Source organism: Nyctereutes procyonoides, unplaced genomic scaffold (assembly GCF_905146905.1).
Source record: "Nyctereutes procyonoides isolate TBG_1078 unplaced genomic scaffold, NYPRO_anot_genome, whole genome shotgun sequence".
Lineage (NCBI taxonomy): Eukaryota > Metazoa > Chordata > Mammalia > Carnivora > Canidae > Nyctereutes > Nyctereutes procyonoides.
Genome location: NW_026575051.1, coordinates 49,763,385 through 49,783,319, shown reverse-complemented (window position 1 = coordinate 49,783,319; position 19,935 = coordinate 49,763,385). Strand labels below are relative to the sequence as shown.

General features: G+C 36.1%; 1 protein-coding gene across 2 annotated transcripts in view; it reads left to right on the top strand.

Moving 5' to 3' along the window:
- The window catches only part of MAP3K7 (mitogen-activated protein kinase kinase kinase 7), a 72,012-nt gene that overhangs the window by 26,529 nt on the left and 25,548 nt on the right, over positions 1 to 19,935 (top strand). The window contains exons 6-12 of one of the 2 annotated variants that reach the window (XM_055330355.1): positions 2,743 to 2,867; positions 5,414 to 5,542; positions 7,561 to 7,691; positions 9,277 to 9,358; positions 12,609 to 12,739; positions 13,379 to 13,508; positions 17,745 to 17,825. In XM_055330355.1, the coding sequence (XP_055186330.1) occupies positions 2,743 to 2,867; positions 5,414 to 5,542; positions 7,561 to 7,691; positions 9,277 to 9,358; positions 12,609 to 12,739; positions 13,379 to 13,508; positions 17,745 to 17,825 (809 nt within the window). The remainder of the gene's footprint in view (positions 1 to 2,742; positions 2,868 to 5,413; positions 5,543 to 7,560; positions 7,692 to 9,276; positions 9,359 to 12,608; positions 12,740 to 13,378; positions 13,509 to 17,744; positions 17,826 to 19,935) is intronic. The other variant, XM_055330356.1, reaches the window with a different exon arrangement.

The window sequence follows — 19,935 nt, the reverse complement described above, 5'->3', positions numbered from 1 at the left end:
CCCTCCCTTTAATCACATATCTGTGGCCACAATTCAATCTTAGAACTGTGACTTCCTAGAGGAGTTAGGAAATGTGTATGCCCCCAGAGGAAGAAGGAGATGGCTTTTATGAGCAGCTGGCCAGTCCCAGTTACCCAGAGTATTTACTCCTCTAACCACAGGTTAGAACCACTTACTGTTGCCAGTTAAACATCCCAAAGGCTCTTCCAGTCACCATCCAATTCACTGTCCAGGATAAGCATTTCAAGATGACATGTGGTCCTCCAGCTGGTCTAGATGTAGCCTCCCATAGTTTGGAAACAAATGAATTAAAAGGACAAGTTATCTGTCACCTCACCCTCTCCAACTCACACAATACATAATAACAGAAAGACAGGATAATCAGTAAAAGTTTCCACTGGGAAAAGGAAAGCGTGGAAGCGTACCACAGTTACTCGTCTATAAGGATGAAGTCTTGGCATTGTCTAGTCCCTCTGCCCAGGATTTGTGAAAGGGGTCTTGATCAAACCTTGCTTCAGCCCTTGGAAAGGAACTCCCTTATCCATTGGTCATGACTCCAAGCTTCACCCTTTAGTAAATTCCTTCTTAATGCATTCTTCATACCATGTCAGATGTGGGTATTGGCATATATTCTCCTCAGAGTTTGTACGGTTTTCACAACCCGCACCTTGCTTATGTAGATCTGGGGTCCTGAGGATTGTTGTAAGACTCAAAACAATCAAAAACTTTTAATTAGGAATTTGTGGTTCCTTTGGCAGTTTAATTTCCTCAAAAGTAGGCTTGTGATCTCCTTGGTTCCTGTCCGTTTCATGTGCCTGTAACTATTACTATAATTCCTTTTAGACAGAATCTTGAACCTGGTTTATTTGATTTCTGGCCACACTGCTTTTTCTCAACTGAGTAGAGGCACCTTGAAGCCGTCAAGTTTTAGTGGGAAGTACTTTCTCTGAATTTATTCTTTGCTGCAGTACTGAGTCTTAATGGGCCTTTGTCAGTCTTCTTTCCTGCTATTTGGAGTCTAGAAGCAGCCAGCTTTTCCAGTCCTTCAAGGCCACAAATTATCATAGGAGACAAATTTTACCAAATGTTTTACCATGTCACTAATGAATCTCTGTCTTTTCCAGTTTTAGCTTTTTTTGCTGCTTAGTGCTAGGCTAATATCAAATATATTAGATTTTTGTGATAGCTACATCCATTTCTATACCATTTTCTTATATTGGTTAGAGTGGCACTGTTACAATAAGCTCTGAAATATCATGGCTTTACAAAGTACAAGTTTTTTGTTTTTGTTTTTTTACTCATATGATGTCCAAAAGGAATGTTTTTGATTAGTGAGCAGTTTTCACATTGGTGGCTCAAGATCCCAGGCTCCTTCTGTCTTGTAGTTCAAAATCCTCTGCATTCAGTGGCATATGAGGAAAGGAAAAGGAATATATGTATGTGAGAGATTTTATGGCCAGACTTGAAAGCAAAGTACATTTCCATCTACAACCCATTGACTAGAATGGTCATATAGCCACACCTAACTACTCAAATCTGGAAAATGTAACCTCTGGGCAGCCCGGGTGGCTCAGCGGTTTAGTGCCTCCTTCGACCCAGGGCCTGATCCTGGAGACCGGGGATCGAGTCCCATGTCAGGCTCCCAGCATGGAGCCTGCTTCTCCCTCTGCCTGTCTCTGCCTCTCTCTCTCTCTCTCTCTCTGTGTCTTTCATGAATAAATAAGTAAAATCTTTAAGAAAGAAAAGAAAATCTTTTATGTCCAGGAGGGAAAGGAAATGGGGTCAGTGAGCAGCTAACCAGTCTGGCAACATTAGGTTAATCTAACGACTCATTTCTGTTCACCATAAGGTTAATAAAAATAAAATAGTTTATAAACATTTGGACAATGATCCATAATAAGAGATATTTCACAGTCTATCATGTTTACATACTAATGTGTATAAGACTAAAACAACATATATCAAACAGTATTTCATTTTACTAGTTGTGATGTACTTTGATATTTTCTATTCTATTTTTTTAAATGCTTTTATAGTCTACTGAATCAATTTTGTGATCTAGGTTTCCAGATCTCTGATATAGATTTTTATGATTTAGGGGATCCCTCCTGGGTGGCTCAGCAGTTGAGCATCTGCCTTCAGTCCAGGGTAGCCCAGGGTGTGATCCTGGAGTCCTGGGATTGAGACCCACATCGGGCTCCCTGCATGGAGCCTGCTTCTCCCTCTGCCTGTGTCTCTGCCTCTCTCTCTCTCTTTCTCTCTCACTCATAATAAATAAAATCTTTTAAAAATATAGATTTTTAAGATTAGATTTTATTAGTAGGTTTGTGCCTGTAGCTTAAAAAACACTGCAATAGGTAGATTAAGTTTAGGGGGCAAGTGATTTACAAAGGTATTGATATCCACCTACTTCCCTTTCAGGACATATAATGTTTACCTGATAGGACTTTTTTTAAACCCTATGTTTTATTTTGTCCCAGAGAGATGTATAATCAAGAAAGATTATGGAGATAGAGATGGAGACATCAAACTGTCAGTCTTGGTCCCAAGAGAACTAGGTTAAGGTCATTTAATTTTTACAAATATTCGTCTGAACCATTAAGCTCTTAGAGTGACCAGGAAACCGGTTGGAAGTTGAATGATGACATTGTGCTTAACCATTTCTATTACCACAAATGTCTCTTTTATTGTAGGAATTAAGTATTGGTCTTACAACCTTTATTTTTGATTTTTTGTAAACAGCTTACTGCTGGTTGCAGGGGGGACAGTTTTAAAAATCTGTGACTTTGGTACAGCCTGTGACATTCAGACACACATGACCAATAACAAGGGGAGTGCTGCTTGGATGGCACCTGAAGTTTTTGAAGGTAAATGACAAAATCATATTGCGATTGATAATCTGCCTTCTTACTCCATGTACATCCGGTGTGTGTTTATGGCTTTATGCTGTTTCCACAGTTTTATTTCTGCATAGTACATATTATAAAGCATATACAGTTGACCCTTGAACAATGCAGAAGTTACTGGCACTGACCATCCCACACAGTTGGAAATACACATGTAACTTTTGGCTCCCCCAAATTTAACTACTAAGTGACCAGAAGCATTAGTCATAACATAAACAGTTGTTTATCACCTACTTTATATATGTATTATATACTGTATTCTTAAAATAAATTTGAGAAAAGAAAATAGTAAGGGAAATACATTTATAGTATTGTACTGTATTTATCCAAAAAAAAAAAAAAAAGATACGCATTTAAGTGGACATCTGTAATTCAAACCAGTATTCACAGGTCAACTGTAGTAAAGTCTAAGGAGATAGTAAACAAATATAGCCCTAGATCTTAATAGCAATTTGTATTGTCTAGCAGTGTTCTATGAAAGTTCAAGTATATATACAGTCAATCCTCATTTTCATATTCCACCAATTGCAATTATAAAAACCTGACTATTTTTAACCCTAAAACCAGTATTCTTGGTGCTTTCATGGTTATTTGCAGCCATATACAGAGCAGGGAAAAATTTTGAGTCATCAACACATGTTCCTAACTGAGGAATAAGACAACACACTGCCTTCTTATTTTGCTCTCTACTTAGTGCTTTTTTTTTTTTCTATTTTTTTATGTGCTTTTTGTTGGTGATTTCACTGTTTAAGATGGCCTCCAGAAGCAGCATTGAAGTGCTTTCTAGTGTTCCTATTTATAACAAGGCTGTGACATGTCTTAGAAAATACATGTGCAGGCTAATCTTTATTCAGGCATGATTTATAGTGCTGTTCCATGAGTTCAATGTAAATGAATCTCCAATACATATTAAATAAAGTATCTTAAACAGAAACACATAATAAAACAAGGTTATATATTGATCAGTTGACACTAAGGTTCATAGGAACCTAACCCTGACTGCACCTACGAGCAAATGATTTAGCAGTCACTAGTCCAGTCGTCACAGAAACTGCATAGAACATAAAGACCAAGAATAACAAGAATCAACTGTGCTTTGTATTAGTTTCCTAGCAATTAAAAATTGACAGCCTAAGTTTAAATGAGCATGCCTTAGAAGGAATGCAGGTAATTTGGTTTAAATATAATACTAAGAAAGGCAAGTAACTGATAAACTTCTGTTTAATTTCTTTTACATCTCTGTACCCCAAGTTATAAAAGAGAGATCTGCAAGTTTCATAACAGGTTTCTGTATGAAAATATTAAGTTATATTTTAAATGAGAAAAGTTGATTAAAGATGTGGGATTTGTATGTTAGGAAGTATGACTGTCCAGAAGATTCAGATATGTTTAGTAATCAGATTCTGATTATGGCCTATTTATTTTATTTTTGGCAAATTTAAAGTATTTTGTTTCTTTGTTTCTAGCCACCTGAGAGAGAAATTTACCATGCAGTTGGTCACTTGAGTAGAGCTATTTTGCCATAAAATTCAATTAAAAAATGAATGAACTAGCAAATGTTAAATTATACAATTAACTAAATAATCTCTCTTTTTTAAGTTCATCTGTAGAATACACTGGCTTAAAACTATTCATTTAAAATGTTTTCCTGTGAGTTAACATAGTTTTACTATAGTGTGAAAAACAAAAAGATTTATTTATACAAAAGAGGTGAGAAATAAATTATTTTTAGTATTTAGAGTAGCAAAGTTCATACTATGAGGCTATATAGATTTCTTCATTTCTGAAAGATGTCAGCACCTAAAACCAAAATTAGATTGTAATATTATTTTAATGCTTACAGTAGACTGCTTAGTGCATGTGAAGTACACACGCTACGTACATATGTAATTATCACTGTAATTATTGTTCATTCTTACAGTGGGTTTTTTAGGGTTTTTTGGCTGTTTATTGGGCTGATTCACCCAATTTAGTGATCCTATAAATTTTGCAGCATAATCTGCTTACTATAAATTTGTTATCTATAATTTTCACTGCTTACAACTGTTAAGTTTACAAATTAAGAATTTTATCTTGCCAGATATTTAGAAGAAAGTCATAACATTAAATTAGAAATTTCTTCTGCCTTGATAGAGTAGTTCCATCATGAGAATGAATGGGGAAAGAAAATTTAAGATTAAAAAGTTACAGAAAGGAAAGTACAAATGCTTTATACTCTACCTTAGAGAAAGTATGAGTAAATAAAAAATAAATCCTGTGCCTCTCAGTGAAAAGGTAGAAAGTGTCCAGCTTTCTAAAGTGTTTTTTTTAGTGCATTATTAATACTTAATTCATAAGTAAATGTTTTGTTGCAGAGACATAAGGTACTTAGGAAAGAGTAATTTCCCAGCTCTGTGTGTTGTGTCCTCCTGTTTTTGTACACAGTGCTGTTAAAAATTTATGAAAGCAGTTGTTTCTGTAAGTCATGTAGAAAAAGAATCTTGAAATTATACCACCTTTTTCTCTAGGTAGCAATTACAGTGAAAAATGTGATGTCTTCAGCTGGGGTATTATCCTTTGGGAAGTGATAACACGTCGGAAACCCTTTGATGAGATTGGTGGCCCAGCTTTCCGTATCATGTGGGCTGTTCATAACGGTGAGTAAAACGAAGTTTTTCTTTAATATATTTTGTATATTTTCTGTCTGGAAAATTGGGTCTACCTTAAAGAAGACCATTTATCCCAAATATTAAAATGTCCAGTTCTTTGTTACCAGAATACTTTGCTGTCATCAGTCTCCTACTCTCCCCCAAAATCAAGGAGGGCAGAGGTGAGAGTGGTCCCATCCTTTGCCCAAGGCTGAAGAGGTCTGCTGATTCTGCTGATTAGGGAAAAGCCATCAGTAGACAGCCAGAGCCAAGTACCTAGGTTGGCTTTCTCCAGGGGATAGAGAAGCATCAGATTGGACTCTGTGGAGAAAATAAAATTTTTAAATTAAATTAATAAAATCTTTCTCAAGGTTCAGATAATTGAGGAGATAATAACCTTTTCTTTTGAGGGAGTAAAAGATAATAAGAGTTGTTACTTCAGCTATTCATAAAGGCAGAACATAGCGCTTCACATATGCTTTCTTTTTAAAATCTTCTCATTCACCCTTATAAGGGGAGTACTATTATTGCTTCATTTTACAATTTTACAGAGACCGAGACCTAGAGAGGGAAAGGAAGTTGCCCAAGGTCACCAGATTAGTAAGTGGTATTGCTGGGATTCATTCACATCCATATCTCTGACTCCCAATGCCCATATTTTTAAGTTATATTGATCTATGAATTCAGTATCCTTATATCCCTCCTGCTCCTTTTAGACATGTAGTTGTGATGTTTCTAACCACTCAGGATGTTAGAATACATGTTCTTCATTAATCAAGTTACTTCGCATTTGATTTGGGAAAATAAACTCTTCATGAAGGGAAATTGCTTAACCTTCCTAATTTTTATTTCACTATTATTAAATTTCTATCAATTGGTTATAATCATTGTGATTATGGCATTTTAATTTTTTTGGCATTTTAATACACTGTTCCATAGATCATAAAATACTTACCTAACTAGGTCATTCATAGACTTGTCAAACAGTATCATTATCTAAGTAATCCTAAGTGGTTTTATTGGTTTCCTGTACTACTTTTCATTTTACTACCTTTAATGTCATTGTAGAGAATGCTAGAGTAATGACTAAGACAATTTGTTGTGTTTTTCTGTCAATTGTCAGTAAATTATCAACTCGGTAAAGTAAGGAATAAAAGAGCTAACTTGGTAAAATTACAAAGACTTCATAATACTAAAGGCTTTTTTTTAAGTTAGGGATCTCACTATAGTATTTACACAAAAGTTGACAGTTTTCTGGCTGTGAAATGATGGATTCACAGCAGCCAAAAAGGTCTGCCACTGACAAAAGAGTTATTTAGAGGTCACTGAGTATAACACCATAGTTGATGACTTTCCTGATATGAAAGAGGATTTTTCTTTTTCTTTTTTTTTTTTTTTTTTTTGAAAGAGGATTTTTCAAACACATTTGAAAGTTTTACAGTGAATCTGAAAATATAGTTCAGGTAAGATTACTTAAAACCACCATTTAATTTTTTTGAATGAAGTACCCACTAAGCCATTATTATTTGTTACAGGAAAAAGTTTAGAATAAATGAGATAGAGGGCAGCCCTGGTAGCTCAGCGGTTTAGCGCCACCTTCCATCCAGGGCCTGATCCTGGAGACCCAGGATCAAGTCCCATGTCAGGCTCCCTGCATGGAGCCTGCTTCTCCCTCTGCCTGTGTCTCTGCCTCTCTCTCTCTCTCTCTCTCTCTCTCTCTCTCTCTCTCTCTGTCTCTCATGAATAAATAAATGAAATCTTTAAAAAAAAAAAAGAATAAATAAGATATTTCTATCTTACTCTTACTATAATGCACATAAAAATTTTATTTTAACTTTGCAAAAGGTGTAGCTTCCCCTTTATGAAAATACAATGTTAACTTAACAGAAAAAAAAGTACTTCACTATTCCAAAATCTTAAATTACAAGATCTATAAAATAAGTACTGTGTTGGAAATACATATAAAAATTTTATACCATTCTTTTGGATAAATACATTCTTCCCCCTCCTCTAATTTTCAATTCTAGGTACTCGACCACCACTGATCAAAAATTTACCTAAGCCCATTGAGAGCCTGATGACTCGTTGTTGGTCTAAAGATCCTTCTCAGCGCCCTTCAATGGAGGAAATTGTGAAAATAATGACTCACTTGATGCGGGTATAATCCTTCTTTTGAGGGGCTTTGGATTTAGGGGAATTTGATAGATACTGAGTTTGGATGGGGTTTAATGTGAAGAGACGTTATTGCTATTTTCTGCTTTATACTTTTCTGTTTTGTCCAGTTTCAAATGGGCATTTATTACTCATATTCAGAGGAGGAAACATTATTTTGGGAAAAAAATCGAGTTCTTTATAATGGAAAGATAACTAGACTTGGTTTCTGAACTTGCTTTTTCCTCTTGCTTAACTTATTGGACAAATGCGTTTGTTTGAGGGCCTGTTGCCTCTCTGTATTCTAAGAAGCTGAATTAGATATCTTGATAGGACTTAGGTATTTTCTGACTCTTAATACTTGCCAAACTAAATTTTAAATTTTCTTGAGTACAGATCTTCATCAAGGAGTCATTTATGCAGGGCAATAGAACGGTTGTATTCCCAGGCACATTTGTGTAAATGATTTTTACCTTCTGGTGTTTCATTGCACAGTTTTAGCTTTTCATTTGCCATTAAAATGTTAAACTTATAGGATTTATAGATAGGATTTTTTAATTTAGAAGAACCCTTTCAAATGATTATCAAAATTTCTTAGTCTATAAACAAACACTTTGAGAATTACTTGAATAATTTTAGGCCTTTAGTTTTGGGTGCACTAATAAAATCTGTCGAGTGGTACTTTGACTTGAAAAGTTCACATACTTATGAAAGTGCCTGAATTTCAGAACAGTTTGCTCAGTAGAAGAACCCTTCAAACTCCTTACATATAGATTTCCTAAATGGCTAGAGATTTGTTTATTGTATTGAAAATGATTTAGGCAAACCAAGCTTGAAGTAATCTGATTAAAACTTACCATCATATGTGAATTCCAGCTATACATAGGATCCTAGGCCCTAAAGATACATTCATAAGAAATCTACTTCATCTCCATAGTGAGATACCTTAAAACATTGAGATATAAAAATTGTTCAGATTGTAGTTGTACTTACATGTGTTTTGTCTGATTTGAAAAGAAAACCTTTCCTTTTCTCCCCTAATTTCTAATGTTTGCCCAGCAAAAATTTCCAATATTATATCTCCAGTTTATAGAGGAACAGCCATAATCTATTTCTGATATTCAAAATATTAGTTCTGACAATTATTCTGTGGCATACCAAGCTCATCAGACTGACAGTAATTTCAACAGTTTGGAAGTTTGTATCAGCAGAACATAAATACATTTTATATAATTATAAGGAATGATACTATTTATTACCTATGTTCCTCTAGAAAAATATAGCTGTGTTCTTTAGAACTGTCTAGGCTCTGTGTAAAATAGATACTTAAGTACATACATGGCATTGATCACAGGTGAAATACAAAAGAATAGCACATTATCATCATCTTTGTAAAACCAAAAACCTAAGGCATATACTGAGTATATGTATCCACAAATTCAGTATATGCCTTAGAGAAAATGAAGCAGTATCTTTGCTACTTTCACATCTCAGGACAAGAAAATAATAATGTGTATTCTTCAAATTAATTCTCACAGAATTTATTTTGCATTAAAGAAATTTTAAATTGTTATTTACTTTTTCATATATAGTACTTTCCAGGAGCAGATGAACCATTACAGTATCCTTGTCAGTATTCAGATGAAGGACAGAGCAACTCTGCCACCAGTACAGGTAAATGGATAGATTGGAAGAGTAAGAACCTAATTTTTTTGTGTCTCTGTTCCCATGAAATTATAATCAAGAGGTAATGAATGATGTCTCCATTTGCATTTTAATTTCTTCATTTCATATGATTGACTGCAATTTGGGTTTCCAGGTGCATCATTCTTCATGAAGGTATCCAGATTAAAGAGTTACTAAAGACCTGCTTCCAAGTATTAGAATTCTTGCATGTTAAATATAAAAAGATGGAATATTGTATTGCTGGGAATGTCATTCTTTATTTGAAAGAAAATCATTTTTACACAGATAACGGCTTGATCAAATAATATTAGAAATCATTGTAAATGTAAAAATCAGTGTATTTCTTCTTCGTATTTCACCCTACTTATTGGTCTTTTGTAGAAAAGCCTGTAGAAACTCTTATTTAAGAACTCTTGTTTTTAGTTCAAAGTTCCTTAGTTTTCTAAATACAAGGTAATAGTGGGATCTGTAGTATGTGAACATCAAAAAAGACAGTAGAGATAGCTCTCTTAGAAAAATTGTGCTTTTCAAAGTATATGGCCTTTTAAGCATTTTTATTAAGATTTTATTTTTACTGATCTGTTTCCCCAACCTTGAAAATAATTACGTTTACTTTAAGCTGGCTTAATAGTTATTACCAAATTCCATCTTTACGGAAAATCTTTTAAGTTGCTCTGAATTCTAAAGTGAACTTCTCTGAAATTCCATGATTTGTTTCTGCCACCACCTCCAGACTCTCTCCCTGTTTAAGTACTGTGACCTTCAGTCCTTTGATCTTTCCATCTTTTCACTGAGCTCCAGTTCTCTCAGAACCTTCCTTTCACTTAATTCCAGCTATTCTAATTTCTTGTCTCAGGCTTGTTTGGCTGTTAACCACTTGCGGGGCAGTCTGGGTGGCTCAGCAGTTGAGCATCTGCCTTCAGCCCAGGGTGTGATCCTGGAGACCTGGGATGGAGTCCCACGTCAGGTTCCCTCCATGGAGCCTGCTTCTCCCTCTGCCTGTGTCTCTGCCTCTCTCTCTTTGTCTCTCATGAATAAATAAATAAAATCTTAAAAAAAAAAATCTGACGATTGCTTTTGCTTGCCTATGCCAATATGGGTGCACATGGCTGGAGACAACACGTATTTACTGTCTTCAAACACCTTAGTGATTTAGTGATGCTACATGGCTGTCCTATAATTTAGTCTGTCTCCTCTCACTTAGGTGACTTAACTTTATACTTTAACCTGTCTCCTCAAATGTCAAATAATCTCCTCTTCATTCCTCACTTTCAGCTGATCTTATTTGCCTATTTCTTTGAAAAATTGGATTGATCAAAAGGTAGCTTCCAGAAAGAAACTCCCCCACTACATCTGCCCACCGGCCGGTATCTGTGCCCATCTGCTCTACATTCTTTTCTGTTACCATGGCTGAGCTCCTCACCAGAGGCAAGCTTGTCTACTTATGCAGTGTATCCCATCTGCTCTTCCCAGCAGTTCTTCCCTCGGTCTTTTGCATCATCAGTTTTAGCCTTTCTATTGGAATCATTCATTCCCAGGGCATATATAGTCTGTATTTGCATCCTCTTAGCTTCTCTCTTCCCATTCTCTCTAGTGCCCAGTCCATTTAGGCTTTATATACTACTACTCCAGAATTACCCCTGTCAATGTTACTAGTTGTCTCCACATGACTAAATTGAAATGATTTTCACTTCTCATTGTTTCTTTAAAATATATATTTAAATAAGCAAGAAGGAGAGAGACCATGCACAGCAAGGGCAGGGGGAGAGGGAGAAAGAGAATCTTAAGCAGACTTCCTCCTGAGCAGGGACCTGACCTGGGTCGTTTTGCTTTTTTTTTTTTTTTTTTTAAGATTTTATTTATTTATTCATGACACACACACACACACACACAGAGGCAGAGACACAGGCAGAGGGAGAAGCAGGATCCATGCTGGGAACCTGACGTGGGAAGTGGGACTCGATCCCGGGTCTCCAGGATTACACCCTGGCCCAAAGGTGGTGCTAAACTGCTGAGCCACTCAGGCTGCCCTGACCTGGGTTCTTATGACCTGAGACCTGAGATCATGACCTGAGCCAAAACCAAGAATCAGATGCTTAACCAACTGTGCCACCCAAGTGCTCCTAGTTCTCATCTTTTTTGGCTTTCAGTAACATTTAACACAATTCATTACTTTCTCCTTATATAGAGCATTTTCTTTAGTTAGTCCACAGGTTACCATATGAGCCTGGGTTTCCATCTTCTATCTCTGGCCACTTTCTCTGATGGTTTCCTATGCTGGTAACTTTTTATCTTCCCAACCTATACATGTCAGCATGCCTAGGGCTCAGTCATTAAGGCTCTTTTGTTTATCTCTCTCTACCCTCATTTCCTCAGTAGTCTCATCCAGTATCATAGTTTTATATACCATCTATTTGCTGATGTTTTGCTTCATCCCTGGCCTGAACTTCATACTCATATATCCAGCACTTGATATCTAATAGGAACTCAAACTTTTTTTTTTTTAAGATTTTTATTTATTTATTCATGAGAAACACACAGAGAGAAAAAGGCACAGACAGAGGCAGAGGGAGAAGCAGGCTCCATGCAGGGAGCCTGACGTGGGACTCGATCCCGGGTCCCCAGGATCACGCCCTGGGCTGAAGGCGGCGCTAAACTGCTGAGCCACCCGGGCTACCCAGGAACTCAAACTTAACATATTCCAAACTAAGCTCCTGACATACCCTTCAAATTTAGTTTTCCCATGGTCTTCCCCATCTTGATTAATAGCCACTTTGATTTACTAGCTCAGACTAAGAACCTTACAGTCACCCTTGACTTTAGAAGACTAAGCATTTTGGTTCCCTGTTTCTACTATCCTTAAGTTTCATTTAAAATGGGTTTGGAGGGCAGCCCGAGTGGCTCAGTGGTTTAGCACCACCTTCAGCCTGGGGCGTGATCCTAGAGACCCAGGATCGAGTCCCACGTCGGGCTCCCTGCATGGAGCCTGCTTCTCTCTGCCTCTCTCTCTCTCTGTGTCTCTCATGAATAAATAAGTAAAATCTTTTAAATAAATAAATAAATAAATAAATAAATAAATAAATAAATAAATAAATAAATAGGATATCTTCATTGGCTTGAAAAGTCTTAGTTTCAATTCATACCTTGTTAGTTTAGAAAAGAATTTAAATTACATATTATTGAACAAAGCATCTGTATAATTCCCAATTTGTAATCTTAAATATTTCTGCTTTCCTAGGCTCATTCATGGACATCGCTTCTACAAATACCAGTAATAAAAGTGACACTAATATGGAGCAAGTTCCTGCCACAAATGATACTATTAAACGCTTAGAATCAAAATTGTTGAAAAACCAGGCAAAGCAACAGGTTTGTTTTGTTACTAAAAGTAAAATCATATGATGACCTTACTAGTAGTCATAACTTTATACTGACTGAAACTATTTGTCATCTTCCATTATACAAATGCTGAATCTTGTTCCTGAAGCAGATAACCATAGAGACATAAAATGAGATTCTCCTACCATTTATCACAATCAAATTGTTTTCCCTTCTGATGATTGCTGCCTTTGCCAATAGTGCAACTCCCTCCCTGTGATGTTCCCTAGCTTTAATGGTTGATTAAAAATATAAAGTGGTAAAAAAACTGGTTCTGCTACCCAGTTAAAGGAATTTGTCCTAAATCTATCATTTCATATTGTTCAGATTTATTATCTTTTTGCTGTTGTTAGTTAAAAAGTATTTTAGGTAGTAATTTTATGTATCTTATCTGAGACATTTAGGTTAACTAATAATTGTAGCCTCTAACTCCCAACTCCAGTGACTGCCCTTTCTTAAAGGCAGCCATCTGTAACTTGCTCTCCCTTAACCCCTGCAATTCCTTCTCCCTTAAAACTTCCTTTTCAGAACAGAACAGAATTCATAAGAATCTTAGGTGATATTCCTCCTCCTAGGCTGCCCAGGAGTTTTAAATTTAAAGAGCTTCAGTAATTCTTGTAATTTTAACAGAGTGAATCGGGACGTTTAAGCTTGGGAGCTTCCCGTGGAAGCAGCGTGGAGAGCTTGCCCCCAACCTCCGAGGGCAAGAGGATGAGTGCTGACATGTCTGAAATAGAAGCCAGAATTGCTGCAACCACAGGTAAAAAGGAAACAAAAACCTAAAGAGAATTGGAAATAAAAGTTTTAATTGTTTCAGTAGTGGGAATGTCAGAGTTTTTGTGTCATAAATTTTTTTCAAGCAGGATGTAGGCTTACAATATACTTTCTAAGTTTCTAGCCATAATTTGTATGTTTTTCTCCAATTCCAAATAAGGCAAATATGACTTAAAAATTATTTGGATCATAAAATATATTTTTATTAAATATAAATCTTTCACCTCAAACATGAGGTCAGAATTTAAGTAGGAAATTGAAATCTTGCCAAAATTAGAATGTTTCAGCAGATTTTTAGTGATTGTACTAGAAATTGTGCTGACTTCAAATAATAGCAAATATTTTGTTTTGAAATTAGCAGAAAAATGTACTCTAGATCCAAATATGATTTGGCCATACTGTGTGTTCCTCTTCCTTCCAGTAGCAAGAATAGCCAAGTTGGTATAGATAATTCTTTTAATTGTTATCTAAAAGATCATGGTAATTTTATTCAATCTTGGAAAAGCTAGTATTTGAATTCCATTTTTTCACTTAAATGATTAATGATATACTGAAGGACTGGTTATCACAAAAACAATTACAGTTGACCCTTGAACATCACAGGGGTTAGGGATATCAACCTGCCTTGCAGTTGAAAATCCACATGTGCCTGGGTGGCTCAGTCAGTTGAGCATCTGACACGAAGTCTTCTTTTTTTTTTTTTTTTTTTTTTATAAATTAATTTTTATTGGTGTTCAATTTACCAACATACAGAATAACACCCAGTGCTCATCCCGTCAAGTGTCCCCCTCCGTGCCCGTCACCCATTCACCCCCACCCCCCGCCCTCCTCCCCTTCCACCACCCCTAGTTCATTTCCCAGAGTTAGAAGTCTTTATGTTCTGTGTCCCTTTCTGATATCTCCCACTCATTTCTTCTCCCTTCCCTTATATTCCCCTTCACTATTATTCATATTCCCCAAATAAGTGAGAACATACACTGTTTGTCCTTCTCCGATTGACTTACTTCACTCAGCATAATACCCTCCAGTTCCATCCACGTTGAAGCAAATGGTGGGTATTTGTTGTTTCTAATGGCTGAGTAATATTCCATTGTATACATAAACCACATCTTCTTTATCCATTCATCTTTCGATGGGCACCGAGGCTCCTTCCACAGTTTGGCTATTGTGGACATGGCTGCTAGAAACATCGGGGTGCAGGTGCCCCGGCGTTTCATTGCATCTGAATCTTCGGGGTAAATCCCTAACAGTGCAATTGCTGGGTCGTAGGGCAGGTCTATTTTTAATTCTTTGAGGAACCTCCACACAGTTTTCCAGAGTGGCTGCACCAGTTCACATTCCCACCAACAGTGTAAGAGGGTTCCCTTTTCTCCGCATCCTCTCCAACATTTGTTGTTTCCTGCCTTGTTAATTTTCCCCATTCTCACTGGTGTGAGGTGGTATCTCATTGTGGTTTTGATTTGTATTTCCCTGATGGCAAGTGATGCAGAGCATTTTCTCATGTGCATGTTGGCCATGTCTATGTCTTCCTCTGTGAGATTTCTCTTCATGTCTTTTGCCCATTTCATGATTGGATTATTTGTTTCTTTGGTGTTGAGTTTAATAAGTTCTTTATAGATTTTGGAAACTAGCCCTTTATCTGATATGTTATTTGCAAATATCTTCTCCCATTCTGTAGGTTGTCTTTGAGTTTTGTTGACTGTATCCTTTGCTGTGCAAAAGCTTCTTATCTTGATGAAGTCCCAATAGTTCATTTTTGCTTTTGTTTCTTTTGTTTTCTGACACGAAGTCTTCTTAAGATTCTCTCCCTCTCCATCTGTCCCTTCTCTACTCACTCTCTCTTGCTTTCTAAATGAATAAATAAAATCTAAAAAATAAATAAATCTTTTTAAAAAAAAATCCATATGTAACTTATGACTCCCCCAGAACTTAACTTAAGAATATTATAAGGAGAATAGGGGCACCTGGGTGGCTATGAGTGAGTTGGGCGTCTCCATTTGACTCAGGTCATGATCCCAGGGTTCTGGGATCCATCCTGCTCAGCGTGAAGTCTGCTTCTCCCTCTCTCTCTGTTGTTCCCACTGCTTGTAATCCCTCCCTCTCCCTCCCTCTCTCTGTCAAATAAAATCTTTTTAAAAATATAAGGAAAATACATTAACAACACTATATTGTATTTTTTTTAACCATGTATAATTGAACCCTCGCAATTGAAACCCATGTTGTTCAATGGTCAGTTGTATATATTTTATTACCTGAGTGAATTACAACCTTTCTAGCCAGTTTTTAGCTAGGTAATGCTGGTTTAATTTGTTTTCGTTCCAGTTCTTCCAGTGGTAGAGGAGAGCTAATTATAAAAGTAAATACATTTCTTTTGTGGAAAATGTGGAAATAAAAACAACCAAAAACCAGTTTTCCTTAATTGTCCCCCTAAGAGATAAACTCTTAACAATTTTGTGTCTTTACTTCTAGTCTTTTAACCGTATATATGTATACATGTGTATTTTCATGTGTATTAGTATGTATATTTTTTAACTTAGCTAACCAGGTTTCTTTGGAGTTTTTTTAGGTCTTTTTTTCTCATTTGTTTTTTTTTTCTTCTAAATAGAATGTTGTCATTTTTTGTGGAGCTCTTTTCAGAAAGAAGTTTCTCAGAAGACCATCATAATGTACTTGTCTTCATCTAATAATGAACACTGATTATATTAGCATTAGAATCGGCTAGCTACAACAGAATATTCAAAATAGCAGTGTCTTTAACACATAAGCTTTGTTTTTCACACATAGAGAAATTTGAAATTTGCTCTATGATCTTAGACAGCTGAGCTCCTCTGTCTCTGGGCCACAATTCTATTGTGTGGCTTCCATCTTCAAGGTTATTTTGTGCTCTAGAATAGCTATCATAATTTCAGTCATCACATCCACAATCCAGGCAGCAAGAGGGGAAAATTAGAAGGCCATAGGATACATGCCCAAGTTCTTTCAAGGATCTTTACCAGAAGTTTCCCCTATTTACTTCCATAGAGATGCCTTTGCCCATAGTAATAGATGGCTACATGGGGCTGCAAGGAAAAAACAGATCTGTGATCTTTTATGTAGGAACATTGCTGTCCTGGGTAAAGTCAGTGTGCTGTTGCTAAGAAAGAGGGGAAGAATAGAGATTGGCAGGGGACTAGCAGTCTTTATCACACAGATGGATCTTCATAAATGATCAAATTGAATGGCGCTTACCAGCCACTAACAAGCCCTCCTACTCTCTGAGTCACAAGTGTTTTTCTGTGGAGTGAGGGCATCTCAGTATAGCATTAGATGAATAGTGTATACAGTGACACATCTTCACACTTGGGAAACCTTTCACTTTAGGGATGTCATTCAAGTTAGATCTGCTAAATAATAATTACTGCTCTAAAGTGGTGTTATAATTTATATCTTTTCTGGTCAGGTACTGGTTTATAATTATTCTGTACAGAAGTGATACTTCAGTAGGTTAAAAACAACCACATATATTTAAATTATCCTACCCTCTAAATGTGGAACAGATGTTGTTGAACATCCACTGAATTTTATACAGTTCAGATTTTTTTAATGAATTGTCTTACTTTAAAAGATTCATATTCTCCAGCTTTTAACACTGTTCACATTTAATGGGAATGCACTTTGACCTTTGGAAACTACAGCAAATATTCAGCTAAATAGAAGTGTATGTAAATATTTATTAACAAAAGCATATATGTTTCGTACTTTGATTCAATAATTACCATTTAATCACAAATTTCACTTTATAGCAACTTCAAGAAACATCTAATTTGAACATCTATTCCTTTGTTTGTGTAATTAAAACAAATATGGTAGCTTATTTCTTTTTAACTCCTGTCTCCCTTCCCACTTTCATCCTAGCCCTCCATCGCTTATCAGTGATTCCACTTAGGTAGATTGTTTCCCATGTTTGAAATTTAGCTTCCTCACTACCGTGCAGCTTTGTCTCTGTCCTTTTTTTTTCCCCCTGCTAATTAAAACCAGTATGTGAAAATCTTTATTGATAGTTTGTTTTCTCCTAAATCATGCCTTTTCTTAGCATGGATGAAAAGTTAGATAGTTCTGCATGCCATTCTGCATGAAATATTAACATAACTATTTGAAAATTATTCTGTTTTTGTAGTTAATCGTTTTCTGTGTTACTGTTTGTGGTTGTTTGCATGTATACTGTATATATATGTTTTTGCAGCCTATTCCAAGCCTAAACGGGGCCACCGTAAAACTGCTTCATTTGGCAACATTCTGGATGTCCCTGAGATCGTCATATCAGGTATCATAGACCACCTGAGTTGGTCTAATAGCTGTGGGACCGGAATAATGATCCCTGGTACTTATAAAATGCTTCTTGCTCCAATTGTTATAGGACATAAAAATAGATACCTTGCATGCAGTGATTAGGGAGACAGATTGAAAGGTAATACATTTATGTATACTGAAGCAGACTTGACAGGAAACCTTAAATCTCCAAAAATGAGGGTAGCATAGAAGGCAAAATAAACCTTTTCTCAGAAGAGGAGAATACTAGCCTAGAATTTTATCAGCTTCCTCCCTACTTTTAAGTGAGATGAGCTAAACCAAGACTTTATTTGCACCCAGCAGAAAAAGGAAACAACTGTTTAAAATATTTACTGTTCTTGGCTCCTTTCCTTCCTTAGTTTCTACTTTTGGGGTTCCTTTTAGACTTCCTATCCAAGCCTCTTTCTGTTGGTAGCAAGTGAAATTTGAAATTAAGAAAAGAGAATTGCTAAATAACATTTTGCCTTAACCTAGAAAATAGAAACAAAGTAAAAGAGATTTGCTGTTTTGCATGGTATCTTGCCAAAGAATCATGGTCAGTTGTGATTCTTGTATGTTATCAAGAGAATCTTCTTGCAAACTACATGTTTTTATACCTAACTAGCACATGGTACTTCAATGTCTTAAATTGGTAAATTGCATTTATTTGTTATGGTGATAATTTTTTTTTAAATCTTTCTTTTTATTTTTTTATTTTATTTTTTTTTTAATTTTTATTTATTTATGATAGTCACAGAGAGAGAAAGAGGCAGAGACATAGGCAGAGAGAGAAGCAGGCTCCATGCACCGGGAGCCCGATGTGGGATTCGATCTCGGGTCACCAGGATCACGCCCTGGGCCAAAGGCAGGTGCCAAACCGCTGCGCCACCCAGGGATCCCTATGGTGATAATTTCATAGATAAATCTCAATCACCGTTTTTGACAGACAACAAACGTATGTCATCAAAATTAATCATTTATTACTCTGTCTGCTTTGGGTTTTCCTCTACCTCTTCCCTAAAGAAATACACAGTTTTCCCACACACATTTATGGGTATGATTTGGGTAAATTCCTCAGGGCTATGCATTGCCCGTGATTGTGCTTTTAAAATAGTTTTGTTTCGTAGTTGAATACCTAGAGGTCATTTTCTCCTCCAGTAAAGTGAAAACAGAATACAGACCATGTCTTTATTATATATTATTGACTATCAGCAGCTATCTGGCACTGGGCCTCATGCACAGTATTTAATAAATATGTGCCTGTTAAATGAACCAACTATTATTGACCTCCCATGGCTAGGAACTAGGATACATATAAAGTCTGTATAAATTATAAATATGCATAAAACATAATATAATTCTTAGGTACTTTGTATAAAACCACTTTATATTAGATTAATTTTTATTTTTTCAAAGTGATTTATTTTATAACATCATCACTATTGCTGTTCAGGGAAAAGAGTTTAACCTATTTCTCACATAGCAATTTTGTTAATTGAGTCATGGCCTGCATGCATAATTAACAGAGTAGTTGAGATTATTTCACCTCCATACTGAAAGGTGCTGTGTTTAGGGGCATATTATTTTGACTAAAGAAGTAGCAACATTTAGACATACATACTATGAAGCTGTGATTACTTTAAATGTTTGAATCAGGAGTATTTAGGCAAATGGCAAAATAGTCTTAATCCATGTCTTATGAGTAAGCACTAATAACACATACAAACTCATGTAGTGAACAGTGTAGCCAGTACTGTACAAAATAATGGAGAGAAAAGAGAAAGAAAAGTTTTGATGGTTCTCAACCAGGATGAATATGCCCTCCAGGAGATATTTGGCAACATCTGGTAACATTTTTGGTTGTCACAAGTGGCAGGTGGCAAATAGTGGGAAGGACCCCGGGATGCTGCTAAACACCCTACAATGTATCAAACAGTGTTCCACAAGCCAAGAATTATCCAGCCTAATATGGCACTTGGTCAACGTGCCAAGGCTGAGAAACCCTGCTTAAATGCTCTTGTGTGGCCTATAAAGTAGTTTAAGGTACATTATCTCAATTGACCTCTATAGCAATCTTAATAACCAGGTTACCAGATAAAATTAAC